Source organism: Quercus lobata, chromosome 11, assembly GCF_001633185.2.
Source record: "Quercus lobata isolate SW786 chromosome 11, ValleyOak3.0 Primary Assembly, whole genome shotgun sequence".
Taxonomy (NCBI): domain Eukaryota; kingdom Viridiplantae; phylum Streptophyta; class Magnoliopsida; order Fagales; family Fagaceae; genus Quercus; species Quercus lobata.
This window is the reverse complement of record NC_044914.1, coordinates 48543555-48561038: the sequence shown is the minus strand read 5'-3', so window position 1 is coordinate 48561038 and position 17484 is coordinate 48543555. Positions and strand designations below refer to the sequence as shown.

The 17484-nt window shown below is 39.3% G+C and overlaps 2 protein-coding genes and 1 pseudogene across 2 annotated transcripts; 1 reads left to right on the top strand and 2 right to left on the bottom strand.

Annotated features, from left to right (window-relative positions):
• Window positions 1–508: 508 nt before the first annotated feature.
• Window positions 509–4971, top strand: LOC115967978 (translocase of chloroplast 120, chloroplastic-like). The gene is made up of 2 exons (XM_031087164.1): window positions 509–612; window positions 936–4971. Exon 2 carries the CDS (start codon window positions 974–976, stop codon window positions 4568–4570), a length of 3597 nt encoding a protein of 1198 aa, XP_030943024.1. The 5' UTR covers window positions 509–612; window positions 936–973; the 3' UTR covers window positions 4571–4971.
• Window positions 4972–7438: 2467 nt separating this feature from the next.
• LOC115969178 (dirigent protein 22-like) lies at window positions 7439–8186 on the bottom strand. Its single transcript, XM_031088767.1, has one exon. It carries the CDS (start codon window positions 8178–8180, stop codon window positions 7608–7610), a length of 573 nt encoding a protein of 190 aa, XP_030944627.1. The 5' UTR covers window positions 8181–8186; the 3' UTR covers window positions 7439–7607.
• Window positions 8187–11228: 3042 nt separating this feature from the next.
• On the bottom strand, window positions 11229–17136 carry LOC115967034 (annotated as a pseudogene).
• Between the last annotated feature and the right edge of the window lie 348 nt (window positions 17137–17484).

Here is a 17484-nt window from a genome sequence, read left to right as displayed (position 1 = left end):
CAATCACTCACGATACTTCACATAAAATTGTTATGAAAATGAAAATGACCTCAGCGAATACAAAACTTTTCCTAGACTCTAGGTTTCATCTAACTAAGCAAACGTTATAGATTTGCCCATGTGATATCACAATAAAACATAATTACTATTATGTGGGCCACACACACACTTCCCCATCAAGCCATCAACTCACTTACACACACACGAACGGTCTAGATTCGTCTACCACAATACATTGTCAAAGCAGGCAATCATTTTTATTTTGTTTTTATTTTTTGTAATTCGCGTCCACGTCAGCCTGATTTGGCGTCTTTCACGATGATACCAATGAGTCAATCTCCACCGTCAGATCACAACCCCACATGAAAACTCGTTCTCAACCGTCGATCAAACTCTTATCCGTAATTCATCCCAAAAAAAAAAAAAAAAAGTTAAGTAGAAAGATTAATATGAATTGAAAAAAAAAAAAAAAACATCGTATATGAAACTAACACATTTTCTTCTCTCACTCTCTCTACACACACACACATTTCCTCTCTCTCTCTCTCTCTCTCTCAAATTTGCACACTTTCTCTCTCTAAAAGCCTGTATCTGTATTATCCAGAATAGCAGGTAAGCTTTCTTTGTACTTCGTTACTCTTTATTTGTGTTTTTTTGTTTCGTTTTGTTTAATATGCTTTAGTGTTTTTTGTTTGTTTGTAAAACCCTAATAAGGACCATGCAGAACTCTTTGAGGATCTGAGTTTGTTAAGCTAATAATGGATTAATTATGTGAAAGAAGAAAGATCTATTATGATTTTGGATTAAAAATGTGATTTTATTTATTTATTTATTGGGTGTTTGATTTTGACTAATTATTTGGTGGGTATGTTGGGTTTTTATTGATTATTAACATGTTTGGTGAAATGGGTGTTTCTGGGTTTTGGTGAATCTAGGTTTTTTTGGAAGCAACATTTTGAGGATTTTTTCCGGGATGGAAAATGGTGTTGGGGTTGTTGATGGGTATGAAAAGGGAGAGAAGAGTGTGGAAGTTGGGGTGATTGAGGGGAGAGTAGAGGAGGAAGGGAGGGTTGTGGTGGGGTCTGATGAAGTTAAGGATTTGGATGGTGAGGAGGTTTTTGAGGAGGCAATGAGTGACACAAAGGATTTGGAGGAGCATGATTCATTGGATGGTGGGGTTGGTGGGGGAGATAGGAATGTTGAGGTGGTTGGTGAGTCGGGTTTGCGAGGGGTAGATGACAATTTGAATGGTGGATATGAGGTTGAGAAGTTTGAGGAGGCGAGTGAGGTTGCATCTTTGGAGGTGGTTGGGAGTATTGAAGACAAGGTGGAATCTTTGGTGGATGGGAAGAGTGTTAATGGGGTGGTGGTGGAGGATGGGGTTGATGAGGGAGGGACTGAAAAGGAGGTAGAGAATGATGAATTTAATGGGTCGAGGGAAGATGTGGTTGTTGATAGTGGAGAAAATGGTGGAAAGGAGGTATCTGAGATTGGTGCTGGTGGAGAAGAGGAAGTCTTGAAGGGTGAGGATGAAGTGGATGTGAAGTCTGGTCTAGTGATTGAAAAGTCTGAAGATAAGGATTCTGATGATGTGAATTTGGAGCAAATGACTGTAGATGAAAAAGCAGAAAGTGGAGGTTGTGATAAGTTGGAAGGAAGTGTTATTGAGTCTCCTGTAGAATCTGAATTGAATAGGGAGATTTTGAATGAAGGTGGTAATGTTGAGGAACGGAAGGAGAATAACTTGGGTACTGAATGCCAAGACAACAGCAGCAGGGAACTGAAAGATGCTATAGCTGGCCTTGTTCCAACCTGCAAAGATGATAGCAGTGATGTACCAAGGGACACTTCATCTTATAAGGACACAGAACATCGGGATTACAGGAATGGGAAAGTGGAAGATACTCAAGTTGGAGTGGATTCCGAGCGTCATGTGGAAACTTCTGAACTGAAAGACATTTCAGTTGATCTGCATACATCTGTGAAAGAAATTTCAGTAATTGAAAGCTCACCTTCTGCTGAATTGTCTAAAACTGAGAATTCTGAAAAGTTTCAGGGTGCTGCAACTGCCTTGAGAGGAGAGGATAATAAAGTTTCCCAACTTCAGCATACTAATGAAGAAGTTCATGAAGCTTCCAACAGCCATGTTGTGGCTGAGGAGATTAAAACGAAGGTAGAAAATACTCAGCAAGAGAAGAAAAGACCTGGAGGTAATGGAGAAGAGGAGATACAGCCAGCACCAGAGCTTGCTTCTTCATTTGGAAAATCCACAAATCCTGCTCCCCCTGCTCGCCCTGCTGGCCTTGGTCGTGCTGCCCCACTATTGGAACCTGCACCTCGGGTTGTTCAGCAGCCTCGTGTGAATGGTAGTGCATCTCATATGCAAAACCAGCAAATCGAGGATGCTGTTAATGGGGATGCTGAGGAGTATGATGAGACTCGGGAAAAACTCCAAATGATAAGAGTGAAATTTTTACGGCTTGCACATAGGCTTGGACAGACTCCCCATAATGTTGTTGTGGCACAGGTTTTGTACAGACTGGGATTAGCTGAGCAGTTGCGAGGGAGAAATGGGGGTCGTGTTGGTGCGTTTAGCTTTGACCGTGCGAGTGCAATGGCAGAGCAGCTTGAGGCAGCAGGGCAGGAGCCCCTTGATTTCTCTTGTACAATTATGGTCCTTGGGAAGACAGGAGTTGGTAAAAGTGCAACCATCAATTCAATATTTGATGAAGTTAAGTTCAGCACTGATGCTTTTCAAATGGGTACAAAGAAGGTGCAGGATGTTGTGGGAACGGTGCAGGGGATTAAGGTACGTGTCATTGACACTCCAGGCCTTCTCCCTTCTTTGTCAGACCAGCGGCAGAATGAGAAGATCCTCCACTCTGTTAAGCGCTTTATCAAGAAAACTCCTCCAGATATTGTATTGTATCTTGATAGATTGGACATGCAGAGCAGGGATTTTAGTGATATGCCACTCTTGCGCACCATTACTGAGATATTTGGTCCATCTATATGGTTCAATGCAATTGTGGTCTTAACTCATGCAGCCTCTGCTCCACCTGATGGTCCAAATGGTACTGCTTCTAGTTACGACATGTTTGTGACCCAGCGTTCTCATGTTGTCCAGCAAGCCATTCGTCAAGCAGCTGGAGATATGCGGCTTATGAATCCTGTTTCATTAGTAGAGAACCATTCGGCATGCAGAACAAATAGGGCTGGGCAGAGAGTGCTGCCAAATGGTCAGGTTTGGAAGCCTCATTTGTTACTGCTCTCTTTTGCATCAAAGATTTTGGCTGAAGCAAACGCACTTTTAAAATTGCAAGATAGTCCCCCTGGCAAGCCTTTCCCAAATCGAACAAGAGCACCTCCTTTACCTTTCCTTCTCTCTTCCCTTCTCCAATCAAGACAACAGGTGAAGCTGCCTGAGGAGCAGTTTGGTGATGATGATGATGTAGATGATGATCTTGATGAGTCGTCAGATTCTGATGAGGAAACAGAATTTGATGAATTGCCACCATTTAAACGTCTGACGAAGGCCCAGGAGGCAAGGCTCTCTAAATCTCAGAAGAAGGCATATTTTGATGAGTTGGAATATAGGGAAAAGCTTTTTATGAAGAAGCAGTTGAAGGAGGAGAAAAAGAGACGGAAGATGATGAAGAAGATGGCATCTTCGGCAAAGGATATGCCTAGTGACTTCAGTGAGAATGTAGAAGAAGAAAGTGGTGGGGGCGCATCTTTGCCAATTCCCTCAGCTGATTATAACTTACCTGCTTCTTTCGATTCTGATAATCCTACTTACCGGTATCGCCATCTTGATTCAACCAATCAGTGGTTTGTAAGGCCTGTTCTAGACAGCCATGGTTGGGACCATGATGTTGGTTATGAAGGAATAAATGTAGAAAGATTGTTTGTGGTTAGAGACAAAATACCCTTATCTTTTTCAAGCCAGGTTACAAAGGATAAAAAGGATGCCAATGTCCAACTGGAAGTAGCCAGTTCAATAAAGCACGGTGAAGGGAAAGCAACTTCAGTAGGTTTTGATATGCAGTCTGTTGGAAAGGATTTAGCTTACACTCTACGGAGTGAGACAAGGTTTAGTAATTCTAGGAAGAACAGGGCAACTGCTGGTGTCTCAGTTACTCTCTTGGGTGATGCCTTATCAGCTGGATTGAAAGTTGAAGACAAATTGATTGCTAATAAACGGTTCAGGTTGGTTATGACTGGTGGCGCAATGACGGCTCGTGGTGATGTTGCTTATGGTGGTAGTTTGGAGGCACAGTTGAGAGATAAGGATTATCCTCTTGGTCGTTCTCTTTCAACTCTAGGTCTTTCTGTCATGGATTGGCATGGTGATCTTGCCATTGGTTTAAATATACAGTCACAGATCCCTGTGGGACGGTCTTCAAACTTGATTGCTCGTGCCAATCTGAATAATAGGGGGGCAGGACAGGTCAGCATTCGCTTAAATACCTCGGAACAGATTCAAATAGCTTTGGTCGGCCTCGTTCCTCTTCTCAGAAAGCTACTTGGTCATCTTCAACAATTGCAGGACAAGTCAGCATTCGCTTGAATAGCTTGGAACCGATTCAAATAGCTTTGGCCAGCCTCATTCCTCTCTCAGAAAGCTACTTGGTCATTTTCAACAATTGCAGTGTAGTCAATGATGAAATTAGGTTATACTGCAGCAGCTTCGCGGTTATAGGAAATAACTTTTAAATGACCATATCTTAATGATGATCATAAAAAGTGAGTGATAATAAGCTGCTTATTTCATCTTCTCTCATCCCAAAAAGTACCTTTCCTTGATTATAGTAATTTAGCTTCTTTGCTAGATATCAGCATTTGATGAATTTTGTTCCCTTTTAATCTACTGGACCAAGTGTTGCAGCTTGTTCATATATGCTTATGTCTAATATCTCTCTATTGGTGTGAAAATTCGTTTTCATTTTTTTATTGATTTATTTTTTTAAATATCCACAGCGTTTAGTTATTGGCCTTCCTCACACCCTTTATGTATTCAAGGTGATTGTTATCACCTTCTCTTGATGTCTAGGATATGATTTCTTTTATTTTTGTTAACACATTGAGGATAGAACAAGGGGTTTTGTTAATCTGTTGTTACTAGTGGTATGTTTGTGAGATGATTGTGAAAATCAATATTATTGATACTATTAACATGATCAAGACAGTTATGTTTACTTAAATGGTGAACTTTTATTCTTTGAATTTACAGAATTTTTGTTACACAAAGTTGAGGGCATATGCCTTAGTGATGCAAATCTTAATATACTCCAAGTCAAACTTTCTGTGAGGTTTATAGCTGTTATGTCTTCAACTTATTATTTGTATTCATGTGTCCTAGAGAGCATGATTTCCTTATTTATTTAGGCCCTTGGGCCTTTGTTTCTTCCCCCCTTAACCCAATGATTTTGGTGACATGAACAACCCTGTCAACAGAAAGTAGGATATATTTGGGAAATGATACACCTGTTGCATCCTCACACTAAACCCATACCACGTGAGTGATGCCTCGACTTATCATTTTTCATGGAGTTTTGTTTGCATTGTGACAGTTTGAATGACAAACGTTGAAGTTGTTCCACTGGTATCTGCTTATTAGTTTGTTTATTTCCACTATTTGGCTGATTATGGTGGCTGTCACTGCCAAAAGCCTCGTTTGATAGGCCCTAATTATATTCTTATGGTGGCCAATTAGCCAGTCACATAGCAGCTTAATGGCTGTAAATATTTGTGTGAATGGTCAGTAAGCTCACCTAAAGCAATGTTTTGTTAGTGGCCTTGGTAGTGAAGCTGCTGGACTGTAGAGTTTCACTTATAGGGCTGTCAACTACATTATGAATTTGTTGTTTTGCTATATATATATATGCTAGGGGACAATTTTTTTACAACATTTTTCACTTGGTTAGGTAACAAGTTGAGTGGAGCAACATCACCTGGTTGACACTATTTTTATTATGCACGAATCACAAGAAGTTACATCAGGGGTTATGAAGAAAGTTATGAAAAATTGTCTTCCTTATCTTGTTGTAATTATATATCAAGCAGGAAATTGCTTAATGCCGTCAGGATAAAAATAAGTATAGGGACACAAATTGTTCCACAACTTGTTGAGGTGGCAGGATGTTAGTGGTGAAAAGTGATTGTCCACTACTAATAACTTGCCATCTGAACTAAGTTGCGGAACAAAGTTGTGGAGGATAAGTGTGAACTGATAATCGGTCCATTCAAGGTAGCCCCATATGATGAGATACATGTCTACTGCGCCCCCTAGTACTCTAAAATGAGGCTGTCAATCCTTTTCTTTAGTAGGCTAATCTAATGCTGTTCCGTTTGTTCTATGGTCTCACCCTATCTGTTGTTGACGGGCCAAGGAGTTTTCAGCCTTAGCTTTCCAAATGAATACATGTGATACCTTGGACCCGTGCTTGTTAACCCTTTGCTCAGGAAATCCTGTGTACTTCTCATAAAACCGCAACTGTCCTTGCTACTTTTTAATAATTAGAATAAGCCATTAGTTAGTTTCTAGTTACTAGGTGCCAAAGGTTTACTGTTATGAATATCACATCCTTCTCTTGTTGGTCTTGCATTCATTATCGATGTTTACTCGGAGCTTTGAAGCTACAATAAGAGATGAAGTAGCAAACAAGGAGTTAGAAGACAAGGTCTTTGAAATGAATTGAGTTGACATACTGTGTTGTTATAGGGGACCCTATTAGCTGGCTGGTAATGGGAACATCAGACAAACAAATAAGATTCTCTACTAGCTTTGTGATGGAATCTTATATGTGAGCCCAATCAAGATGATCAAATGGCATTTTTATAAGGCATGGATGGTACTTGAACTGGGATATCTTCTGCAACGATATCCGGGCAATCAAGCAATATTTAGTTTTATTAGCCATGTTCATGAATCTGAGGAAAGCTCAGAAATCCATCAAAGACTTAACAATCTGTTTGTGTTATTTTGTTATGATTTAATGATTTCTGAACTTTGGTTTCAAGTTATAGAAATATGTTTAGGTATGAGCTCTACTAGAGCAGATCATTGTAGGACACAGACAAGGCAACACGTCTAATGGTAACTGGTTTGTTGAAGTGGTCAATCACTGCTTTTAGAACAAAATGATAAAAAATATCAATTCTACTTTTACATTTAGAAAGAGTGGTGTGCAAGAGCATCTTACTTTTATAGCAAAATGGTATAAGTATCAGTCATGTAATGGTTTGTACTCAAAAACTGGCCACAAAAACCATTCTTTTGAGGATTAGGATTGATTGATTTACCATAAATTTAAAGTCTTAAAGGCTTTATCAAAAAGAAGCTTTAGGCCTAAGCTCCTTCAGTTTTAAACCTATTCTTTGCAAAATCTCTATCAATTTTAAATGTATCTCACTAACAGTTTTCGAAGACACAAAATATCCAAATAATGCCATATTCACGACAAGTACAACACATTCAACAATGCAAAACATAAAAAAGATTCCAACAAAATAACAGAGTCCCAATAAAGAAAACGAATTCGGTATAGAGATGAACAAGCACCATGTGACCCTTTGAAAGAGAATATGGACTCCGTTATTATAGCTCAATAATGCATAGCCACAACATGGTACTCGACAATAGCATCCCCAGAGGTAAGATTGAGAAAATGTGTCTTTGCTTGCACAAAACCACGTGCCAATCGGAAAGCACCAGTCCCACCTATAATTGGCATCTCACGGATTGAATGAAACACTGCATTCCTGCCCAAAATAGTGAGACCGCTACCATTGAATTTCCCAGTTGTGAAAAAAAGGTTCATGGCCAAAAGTAGGCCCAATTCTTGTTGGCCAGCTGACCCATATAGACCTTGAGCTCGACCCACAAGCTTGGAGGTGGATTCAGGTCCTTCTGTTAATGGGTCATCAAAAATGTTGATTAGTCCAAACAAGGTGGGTGATTTCTTAGTCCTTGATGCTTCAGCTACTTCCACTGCACTTGGGTTTTTGCCTGATAGTGTGTCATGAAAGTAAAAATGGAGCCTAGAGACTTTCTCTTCGCCATGATGAAGCTTTTGGATCCATTCATCAACTTCTTTGGGCTCATCATTGGTGCTTTGCACCAATTGCATGGCCATGCTTAGAGAGAAAAGCAATAGGACTAGAGCTAGCTTTGTCATTTTCTCTTTCACTCACACAACAAAAGGTTAGAGGATAGGTAGGCTTTTTATAGTGGAAAGAATCAGAATCATTTTCACCCTTTTAACTTTGGTTTTGTCAAAGGTATCATGTGTCTGTGACTTGTGCAATCATGTGAACCATGCCTCATTATGGAGATGTGCTTGCATTAATATCAGCCGAAAAGGATACTTGATTGAGACGTGCAAGATTGTGGAAGCAAAATATTTGGTATCAGAAAAATAATGTTAAGAACACAATATTTTTTATATGATATATTGTGATTTTTTTTTGGATGTGACTAATTGTGGGTGGAATGATATAATTTTTGAAGTTGTGATCTATAATTAATGGTGTTACAGTTCATTCTTAATCTTGGAATCAAATCAAATTACAACATTTCTTTTTTGTTTTCCCAAATATTAAATACTACTATTTTTTTTTAAATATTTTCATCACAGGGTTTGACCAAAAGGTCACTATTTTTATTTTCCACCTACCTTAGCCGGACAAACTTTTGGCTAATTGGTTTCTTAGCATTTTAAAATATGCAATAGGGTTAAGATTTAAGCCAATGTCAAGACCAATTAGGCATCTTAATGCAATAATGCTTTAATCTACCTGTCTACCATCAATAATTTTTTTGAGGAAAATGTGTGTGGCTAGGCTAATTTTACTATCATCAAGAAACAGCTCAAACAGAAAACCGTAAGTTTACCAAGTTACCAACTTGCGAGAACAAAAAGTCACAAGCACAACAGCTTAATAATTTTAACAGTCATCTATATTGATTATATTTTATGCATGAGAACGTACATTACTTAGTGACCAAGAACATTTGGTCCAGTGCTAACAGATGAGTCTATATGAAAGTAATAAGTTATTTTAATCACAGTTTATCATGTTATAATGCAAAAAATTATGTATCAAACATGACTGTTAAGAGATAGAACTCTCTGTATTAGTCAAGTTTCTCTTTAATGAAATTTCTTTCTTCAAGTAAAAAAAAAAACCATGACTATTTTTAAAAAGTTTCACAATTGCATTTTTTTTAAAAGAGTTAAAACGGCAATTTTATTGATATATGAATTTCTAATTGCACCGGAGGCATTGTGAATGTGAGGCCTTCTTCAATACACTGAAATGGTCCAATGAGTCTTGGGTAGACACAAATTATGGGTCCGAGCTTGGAGCTCTAACGACATTTTGGAAAATATTCCTTGTTCCTTCGATATATAATTCTTTTTGGGTTAAAACTAGGTAAAATGTTCTTATTTTAAGCTAGATAAAATGTTATTAATTTTAATGGAAACATCTATTATTCAATTTCCCGTTGTAACTACCAAATTATTCAAAAATCCACAAAAAAAAAAAAAAATATTCTTAACATTAGCGCACCTCTAAATCTAATTGCTGTATTGATGCTAATGATTTTTGAAGTAAGCAACATCCTTGAAAAATGTATTGAAAGAAAGCAGTGGTGGCTCTAAGAATTTTTTTTAGGGTGGTCACTAAGAAATTTAATTATACAAAATTTAGTAAAGAGACAACTTGAATATATAAATGTGACAAAAAAATTGCACAAATACATGAAATATTACAATTTTTTTTGTACTAACAAAGTGAAAGGAAAAAAAAGAAAAGAAGACTAATAAGAAATAAAGTGGAAATTGAAAATTGAAAATGCTAAATTGAGAACAATAAAGTGACCACAATATTTTCATAACAAATCTTATGCAATAAGCTGTTATTGATAGGTAAAACATATCAATGTTGAGTCCAAATTAAAATTAGTAATAGCTTACCACATAATATTTGTTGTGAAAATATTATGGATGTAGCATTACTCTTATTTTTGTTGAACGCAAATTCTTATGATTCTCAGGTCAGAGTCTTTAACATTTTTATTAGAGTAGTCAAAATAGGTTAATTTAGTGTATAATATTTTTTTTGTAAGTATATATGTACAATTTTTTTTTTTTTTTTTTTAAAAGTAAGGGTAGTCACAGAACATATTAGTTTAAACTAATTATTTATATAATTTTTTTTGCTAAGTATAAAAAAAAAATTGGCAAGTGAGGGTGGTACTAGGACCACCCTCACATACAAGTGGAGCCGCCATTGAAAGAAAGAAAGAAAGAAAGAAGTGGGTAAAAAATAATTAGCAACAGAAAATGCTCAATGCTCAATCTCATCCATTGTGCATGAGTGAACACCAAAATCAAAATAGGAAAAAAGAAGAAGAAGAAGATAAGACTGTGTGATCTTCAGAGACTATTAACTTGTCTACTCAAATAGTCTTAGAATAATATATAGTAAAATGATTAAATTAATTATTTTTTAACAATTTTAAACTTTTGTAACATTTGATAATTTATTATACAGTACCTTTGATTTCGGTTCACTAATGCATATAGACGACACAACTCAAGAAGTGCAAATCTCTTGCTTCAACATCATCGTGTCATAAGATAAAAAAACATGTGCCTATAAAGTTGGGGAAATGAGTTGAAATTCAATTCCTCTATATGAGAAAAAATATATATTTTGTTTCCAATATACATTACTTCTCACTCATAATATGTTTCCAATATACATTGCTTCTCATTCATAATATGTGGGTCCCGTTGATACACTGATTCCACTGATATGCGGAATCCACATATTGTGATTTGTGAATAATACCACTACCTCCAATGTGAGATATTCTTAGCAACAAAGTTCAAAGCTATGCATCGGATGAGAAAACATTGTATCAAAAGTGCCTGAAGGACTTGCAGTAATTGGAAGAGTCGGATGACATTGAGTTTACAAAGGCTGTTAATGTTTTTAGGGATGATAGAAATGCAAATTATGCAACCTGGTTGAGGTCTCTTTGGCTTGCAAAGTTATCATATATAGATGCAACTGCATTTTTAAATTTTGGATGCCATAGCTGCAGATTTTTTAATGCCTCCAACAAATTAACAAAGTCCAACAAAGTAGATGAATTTGTTATTGAAATGAACGAGCACTATGTGATCCTTTGAAAGAGAATATAGACTCCATTATTATAGGCTTGGAGCCCAATAATGTATAGCCACAACATGGTACTCGATAATAGCATCCCCAGAGGTAAAATTGAGAACATGTGTCTTTGCTGTCACAAATCCACGTGCCAATCGGAAAGCACCAGTCCCACCAACAATGGGCATCTCACGGATTGGATGAAACACAGCTTTCCTGCCCAAAATAGTGAGGCTGCTACCATTAAATATATTTCCCCGTTGTGAAAACAAAGTTCATGGCCATAAGTAGGTCTAGTTCTTGTTGGCCAGCTGACCCATATAGACCTTGAGCTCGACCCATGCACAAGCTTGGAGGTGGGTTCAGGTCCTTCTGTTAATGGGTCATCAAAAATGTTGATTAGTCCAAACGAGGTGGGTGATTTATTAGTCGTTGATGCTTCAGCTACTGCCACTGCACTTGGGTTTTTGCCCGAGTGTGTGTCTTGATGGTAAATGTTAATGTATATTATATTATATTATGGGCTTTAGGCCCAATTACTTTACTTGTATAGCACACTTGTACTTGTACTACACTTTACTTGTATAGCATACTTACGCCTCCTATATAAGGCTCTGATGTATATTCTCTCATTACGAAATACAATACAATCTTCCAGTATTTCTAACATGGTATCAGAGCCACTGCTCTGACCTTTTCTTAGCAGTCTTTTCTGTATTGGTGTTACTCCACTCTCAACATCGCTTCCGCTATCACAACAGTCGCCACAGCCTCTCGCCGTTGAAACTCCGATGTCTTCCAGCCGTCGCCCTTGGGTTCCGGACCTGCAGCCGCTGTCGTTGAGTAGTCCAACATTGCACAGAACACTGCACGTGTCATCGCCGCCACGAATATTGCTCCGATCAAATTTTTGGAGATATCACTGTGTTCGTCTTGAACCGATCTACCCGCTGGTGAAAGCCTCGCAGTAAATAGATGTTGGACGCGCCGTCACGCGCGGCTTGAATTTTCTGCGTCAGAGACCCACGCGCCGTCATCAGTTCAAGCTGACGTCACCTGTGACGTCATCAGTGCCACGTCAGCCCTAGCTGCGTCAGCATCCACTCATCTGCTGACGTCAGCGCCACGTCATCTTGTGACGTCATCTGCTGACCGTTGACCGATCGTTGACCGTTGACTTTGACCGGCCGTTGACTTTGACCAGGGTTGATTTTTGCAGTCCAGGTTCTCCTTACCCAGTTTTTCACGTAGATTTCCACGTCAACCCTAACTGCGTCAGCATCCACTATTCTGCTGACGTCATCGCCACGTCATCCTGTGACGTCAGCAGCTGATCGTTGACCGTTGCCGACCGTTGACCGTTGACTATCTTTTGACCGTTGACTTTGACCGTTGACTTTTTCAGGGTTGACTTTTTCTGTCCAGGTTCTCCTTACCCAGTTTTTCGCGTAGATTTCATTTTTGCATTCTGTTTTTGCATATTGTGTCTCTAAATGGATAAAAAGGATGTTTTTCTTCCTCGCCCCATCAATACTGTATTGGAGGGGAACAAGAATTACTTATCTTGGTCTCAAGCTATGCGCAGTTTTCTTAAGGGTCGTATGCTCTGGCATTACTGTACTGGTGCAGTCGCCATTCCTGTCAAAGGAGCAAGTGAAGAAGATACTGCCTTTCTTGGTCGTATGATTGAATGGGATAGTCACAACCACATGATCCTCACATGGATTCGGAACACTTCCATTCCCTCCATTTCCAACCTGTTGGGCAGCTATGATGATGCCAAGTCAGCGTGGGATATGTTGGCCAAAAGGTATTCCACTACTCATGGCTCCATGAAATATCAGTTAGTGGTTGAATTGCATCAACTCAGACAAGAACCAGGGCAATCCATCAATGACTACTATGATCAGCTTCGCTTCATTTGGGACCAAATTGACCTTTCTGATCCAACTTGGGCATGCTCAAAGGATGCTCAACAATATGCTTCCATCAGAGATGAATTTCGCCTCTATGAATTCCTGATGTCCCTTCACAAGGATTTTGAGCCCATTCGAGGCCAGCTGCTAAATCGCAGTCCTACTCCCTTTCTTGATACTGCTGTGAATGAGTTGGTTAGAGAAGAAGCTCATCTTGCAACCCTTCAAGCTCAGAATAAGCTCAATGTTTTGGCTATTACACCTTCTGCTCCACCCATAGAGCAACCTCAACAATCAGGTGATTCCTCTGGCTCTAGCAATCGTCGCAAGCAGACTAACAAAAAGTTCTGCAACTATTGCAAGCGTCCTGGCCACACCATTGAGACTTGTTATCGTCGTAACAAATCTACTGCTGCCGTTGCTAATACTGAGCCTACTCTGCCGATGGCTTCTATTTCAGCTGAGTCCCAGTCTTCTGGATCCACTATCAACCTGTCTCCCATTGAACTACAGGAGATCATAGCTCAGGCTGTTCGTATGGCTGGTAATGCATCTCTTTCCACTGCTCTCTCAGTTCTACCCGGTAAGTCTCAAACTTGGCTCTTTGACTCTGCCTGTTGCAATCACATGACACCTCACTCCTCCTTATTCTCCAAACTTGACCCTGCACCACACCCTCTAAATATTCATATAGCTGATGGTTCCACCATGCATGGGAATAGTCTAGGTTTTGTTTCGACCTCCAACCTCTCTGTTCCTGGAGTCTTCCATGTACCTGACCTATCCTATAATTTGTGCTCTGTGGGACAATTAGCTGAACTAGGTTATCACCTTATTTTTGACTATTCTGGGTGTATTGTGCAGGATCCGAGGACGGGACAAGAGCTTGGGACCGGCCCTAGAGTTGGGCGTATGTTTCCCGTGGACAATCTTCATCTTCCACCTGTTGCTGCTGCAGCTGCTGCTGCTGCAGTTTCTTCCTTACCATCTCTTGCACTTTGGCATTCTCGTCTTGGTCATGCATCATCTTCTCGGGTACAACAGTTAGCTTCTAGGAGTCTGTTGGGTTCTGTGTCCAAAGACAATTTTGATTGTACTTCATGTCAGTTAGGAAAACAACTAGCTTTGTCTTTTAATAACAGTGAATCCATTTCTAATAGTATTTTTGAGTTAATTCATTCTGATATTTGGGGACCTTCTCCTGTTGCTAGTATTGGTGGATCTCGATATTTTGTTGTCTTTATTGATGATTATTCTCGTTATAGTTGGATATTTCCTATGAAATCTCGTTCTGAAATTTTACCAATATACAGCAACTTTGCAAAAATGGTTGAAACCCAATTCTCCAAACGTATCAAAACTTTTCGTTCTGATAATGCTCTTGAATATACTCAATATGCGTTTCAAGCTTTGTTACATTCCTATGGCACTGTGCATCATCTAACTTGTCCAGGTACCTCTTAGCAAAATGGTCGAGCCGAAAGAAAACTTCATCATATTCTTGACACTGTTCATGCTCTTCTTCTTTCTGCCAAAGTTCCTGCCCCATTTTGGGGTGAAGCTGCTCTTAATGCTGTTCATGCGATTAATCGCATTCCAAGTGCTGTCATCCATAATCAGACTCCGTATGAGCGTCTCTTTGGGTCACCTCCTGATTATCATCACCTTCGATCCTTTGGATCTGCTTGTTTCGTTCTTCTTCAGTCTCATGAACACAACAAACTTGAGCCTCGATCTAGACTTTGCTGTTTCCTTGGTTATGGCGAAACTCAAAAAGGGTATAGGTGTTATGATCCTGTCTCTCATCGTCTTCGTGTTTCTTGTAATGTTGTCTTTTGGGAACATCGATTGTTTGTTGAACTCTCTCACTTTTGTTCTTCCCTAACTACCTCCTCTGTTTTAGAAATTTTTCTAGATGAGTCTCTTGTTCCTTCTACAAATACTTTTGATCCTCCTTTATACCCTTCTCCAGATATTTTTGATGCTACTCCTAGACAGGTTGAAGATGAACAGGTTGATGACGAGCTACCCCACCTAGAGCCTGGGTCCCCTGCTCCTGCTTTGCCTGAAGATCCTCCACAAGACATTCCACATCGCCACTCAACCCGGGTAAGATCCATTCCTACACATTTACTTGACTATCATTGTTACACTGCCCTTGCTACACTTCACGAGCCTCAAACCTATCGTGAGGCCTCCACTGACCCTTTATGGCAGATTGCAATGAAAGAGGAACTTGATGCATTAACCAAAAACCATACCTGGGATCTGGTCACTCTCCCTCCTGGACAGTCTGTGGTTGGTTGTAAGTGGATCTATAAGATCAAGACTCGCTTTGATGGGTCCATTGAGCGCTACAAGGCTCGTCTTGTTGCAAAAGGTTTTACACAGGAGTATGGGATTGATTATGAAGAGACCTTTGCTCCAGTTGCTCGTATCTCATCTGTTCGTGCCCTCTTAGCTGTTGCTGCTGCTAGTAAATGGGATCTTTTTCAGATGGATGTTAAAAATGCTTTCCTTAATGGGGATTTGAGTGAAGTAGTCTATATGCAACCTCCTCCTGGTCTCTCTGTTGACTCAAACAAGGTTTGTCATCTTCGACGTGCACTTTATGGTCTTAAACAAGCTCCACGAGCTTGGTTTGCCAAGTTCAGCTCCACTATCTTTCGCTTGGGTTACACTGCCAGTCCGTATGATTCTGCCTTATTTCTTCGTCGTACTGATAAAGACACCATTTTGCTTCTTCTATATGTGGATAATATGATCATAACTGGTGATGACCTCAGTGGCATTCAAGAACTCAAGGATTTTCTCAGTCAGCAATTTGAGATGAAAGATCTTGGACATCTCAGTTATTTCTTGGGTCTTGAAATTACTCATTCCACAGATGGTCTTTATATTACTCAAGCCAAGTATGCTTCTGACCTTTTATCTCGTGCTGGACTTACTGACAGCAAGACTGTTGACACTCCGGTTGAACTTAATGAGCATTTGACACCCTCGGGGGGGAAACCATTGTCTAATCCTTCTCTTTACAGACGATTGGTTGGCAGCCTAGTTTATCTCACAGTTACTCGTCCAGACATCTCCTATGCTGTTCATCAGGTGAGCCAGTATCTGTCTGCTCCACGATCTACTCACTATGCTGCTGTTCTGCGCATTCTTTGATACCTAAAGGGCATTCTCTTCCATGACCTTTTCTACTCAGCTCAGTCTCCTCTTGTACTTCGTGCATTTTCTGATGCTGATTGGGTAGGGGATCCCACTGATCGCAGGTCCACTACAGGTTATTGCTTTCTCCTTGGTTCTTCTTTAATTTCTTGGCGAAGTAAGAAACAAACTTTTGTGGCCCGCTCCAGTACTGAAGCAGAATATCATGCCCTTGCTGATACCACATCTGAGCTCCTTTGGCTACGATGGCTTCTTAAGGATTTAGGTGTGTCCACATCCTCTGCTACTCCCCTTTATTGTGACAACCAGAGTGCTATTCATATTGCTCACAATGATGTCTTCCATGAACGGACTAAACACATCGAGATTGATTTTCATTTTATCCGTTATCATCTTGTCCATGGTGCTCTCAAGCTCTTCTCCGTCTCCTCCAAAGATCAACTTGCAGATATCTTCACCAAGTCACTTCCTAAGGGACGCACTCGTGATTTGGTTGACAACCTCAAGCTGGTCTCACATCCACCTTGAGTTTGAGGGGGGCTGTTAATGTATATTATATTATATTATGGGCTTTAGGCCCAATTACTTTACTTGTATAGCACACTTGTACTTGTACTACACTTTACTTGTACCGCACACTTACGCCTCCTATATAAGGCTCTGATGTATATTCTCTCATTACGAAATACAATACAATCTTCCAGTATTTCTAACAGTAAAAATTGAGCCTAGAGACTTTCAACTTGGCATGATTGAGCTTTTGGATCCATTCATCAATTTCTTTGGGCTCTCCATTGGTACAAAGCACCAATTGCATGGCCATGCCTAGAGAGAAAAGCAATAGGACTAGAGCTATCTTTGCCATTCCCTCTTTCACTCTCATGACAAAAGGTTAGAGGATAGGTAGGCTTTTTAAAGGATCAGATTTATTTTTTCCATGGGTATTTACATCAGTTTCGTGTATAATAGAAAAAATATGTAGAATTTATGTAGTTTTGCCTAAAAATAACTCACATCAGTGTATAATTGTGTAAATTTATACTAACATTATTTATTTTATATTTAGTTATTTATTTATTTTTTATGTATCTCAATGATGAAGGAAGATATAATAGTAAATAGTGGTTGATGTGTGTGAAGAAAAAGAAATAATTTCAAAAATTAATAAAATTGACATTATAATGAAATGTAGTATAAAATAGATGATTTAATG

Excerpts from the sequence above, each read along its gene's own strand:
- LOC115967978 (XM_031087164.1), top strand. The coding sequence starts at position 974 with ATGGAAAATGGTGTTGGGGTTGTTGATGGGTATGAAAAGGGAGAGAAG.
- LOC115969178 (XM_031088767.1), bottom strand. The coding sequence starts at position 8,180 with ATGACAAAGCTAGCTCTAGTCCTATTGCTTTTCTCTCTAAGCATGGCC.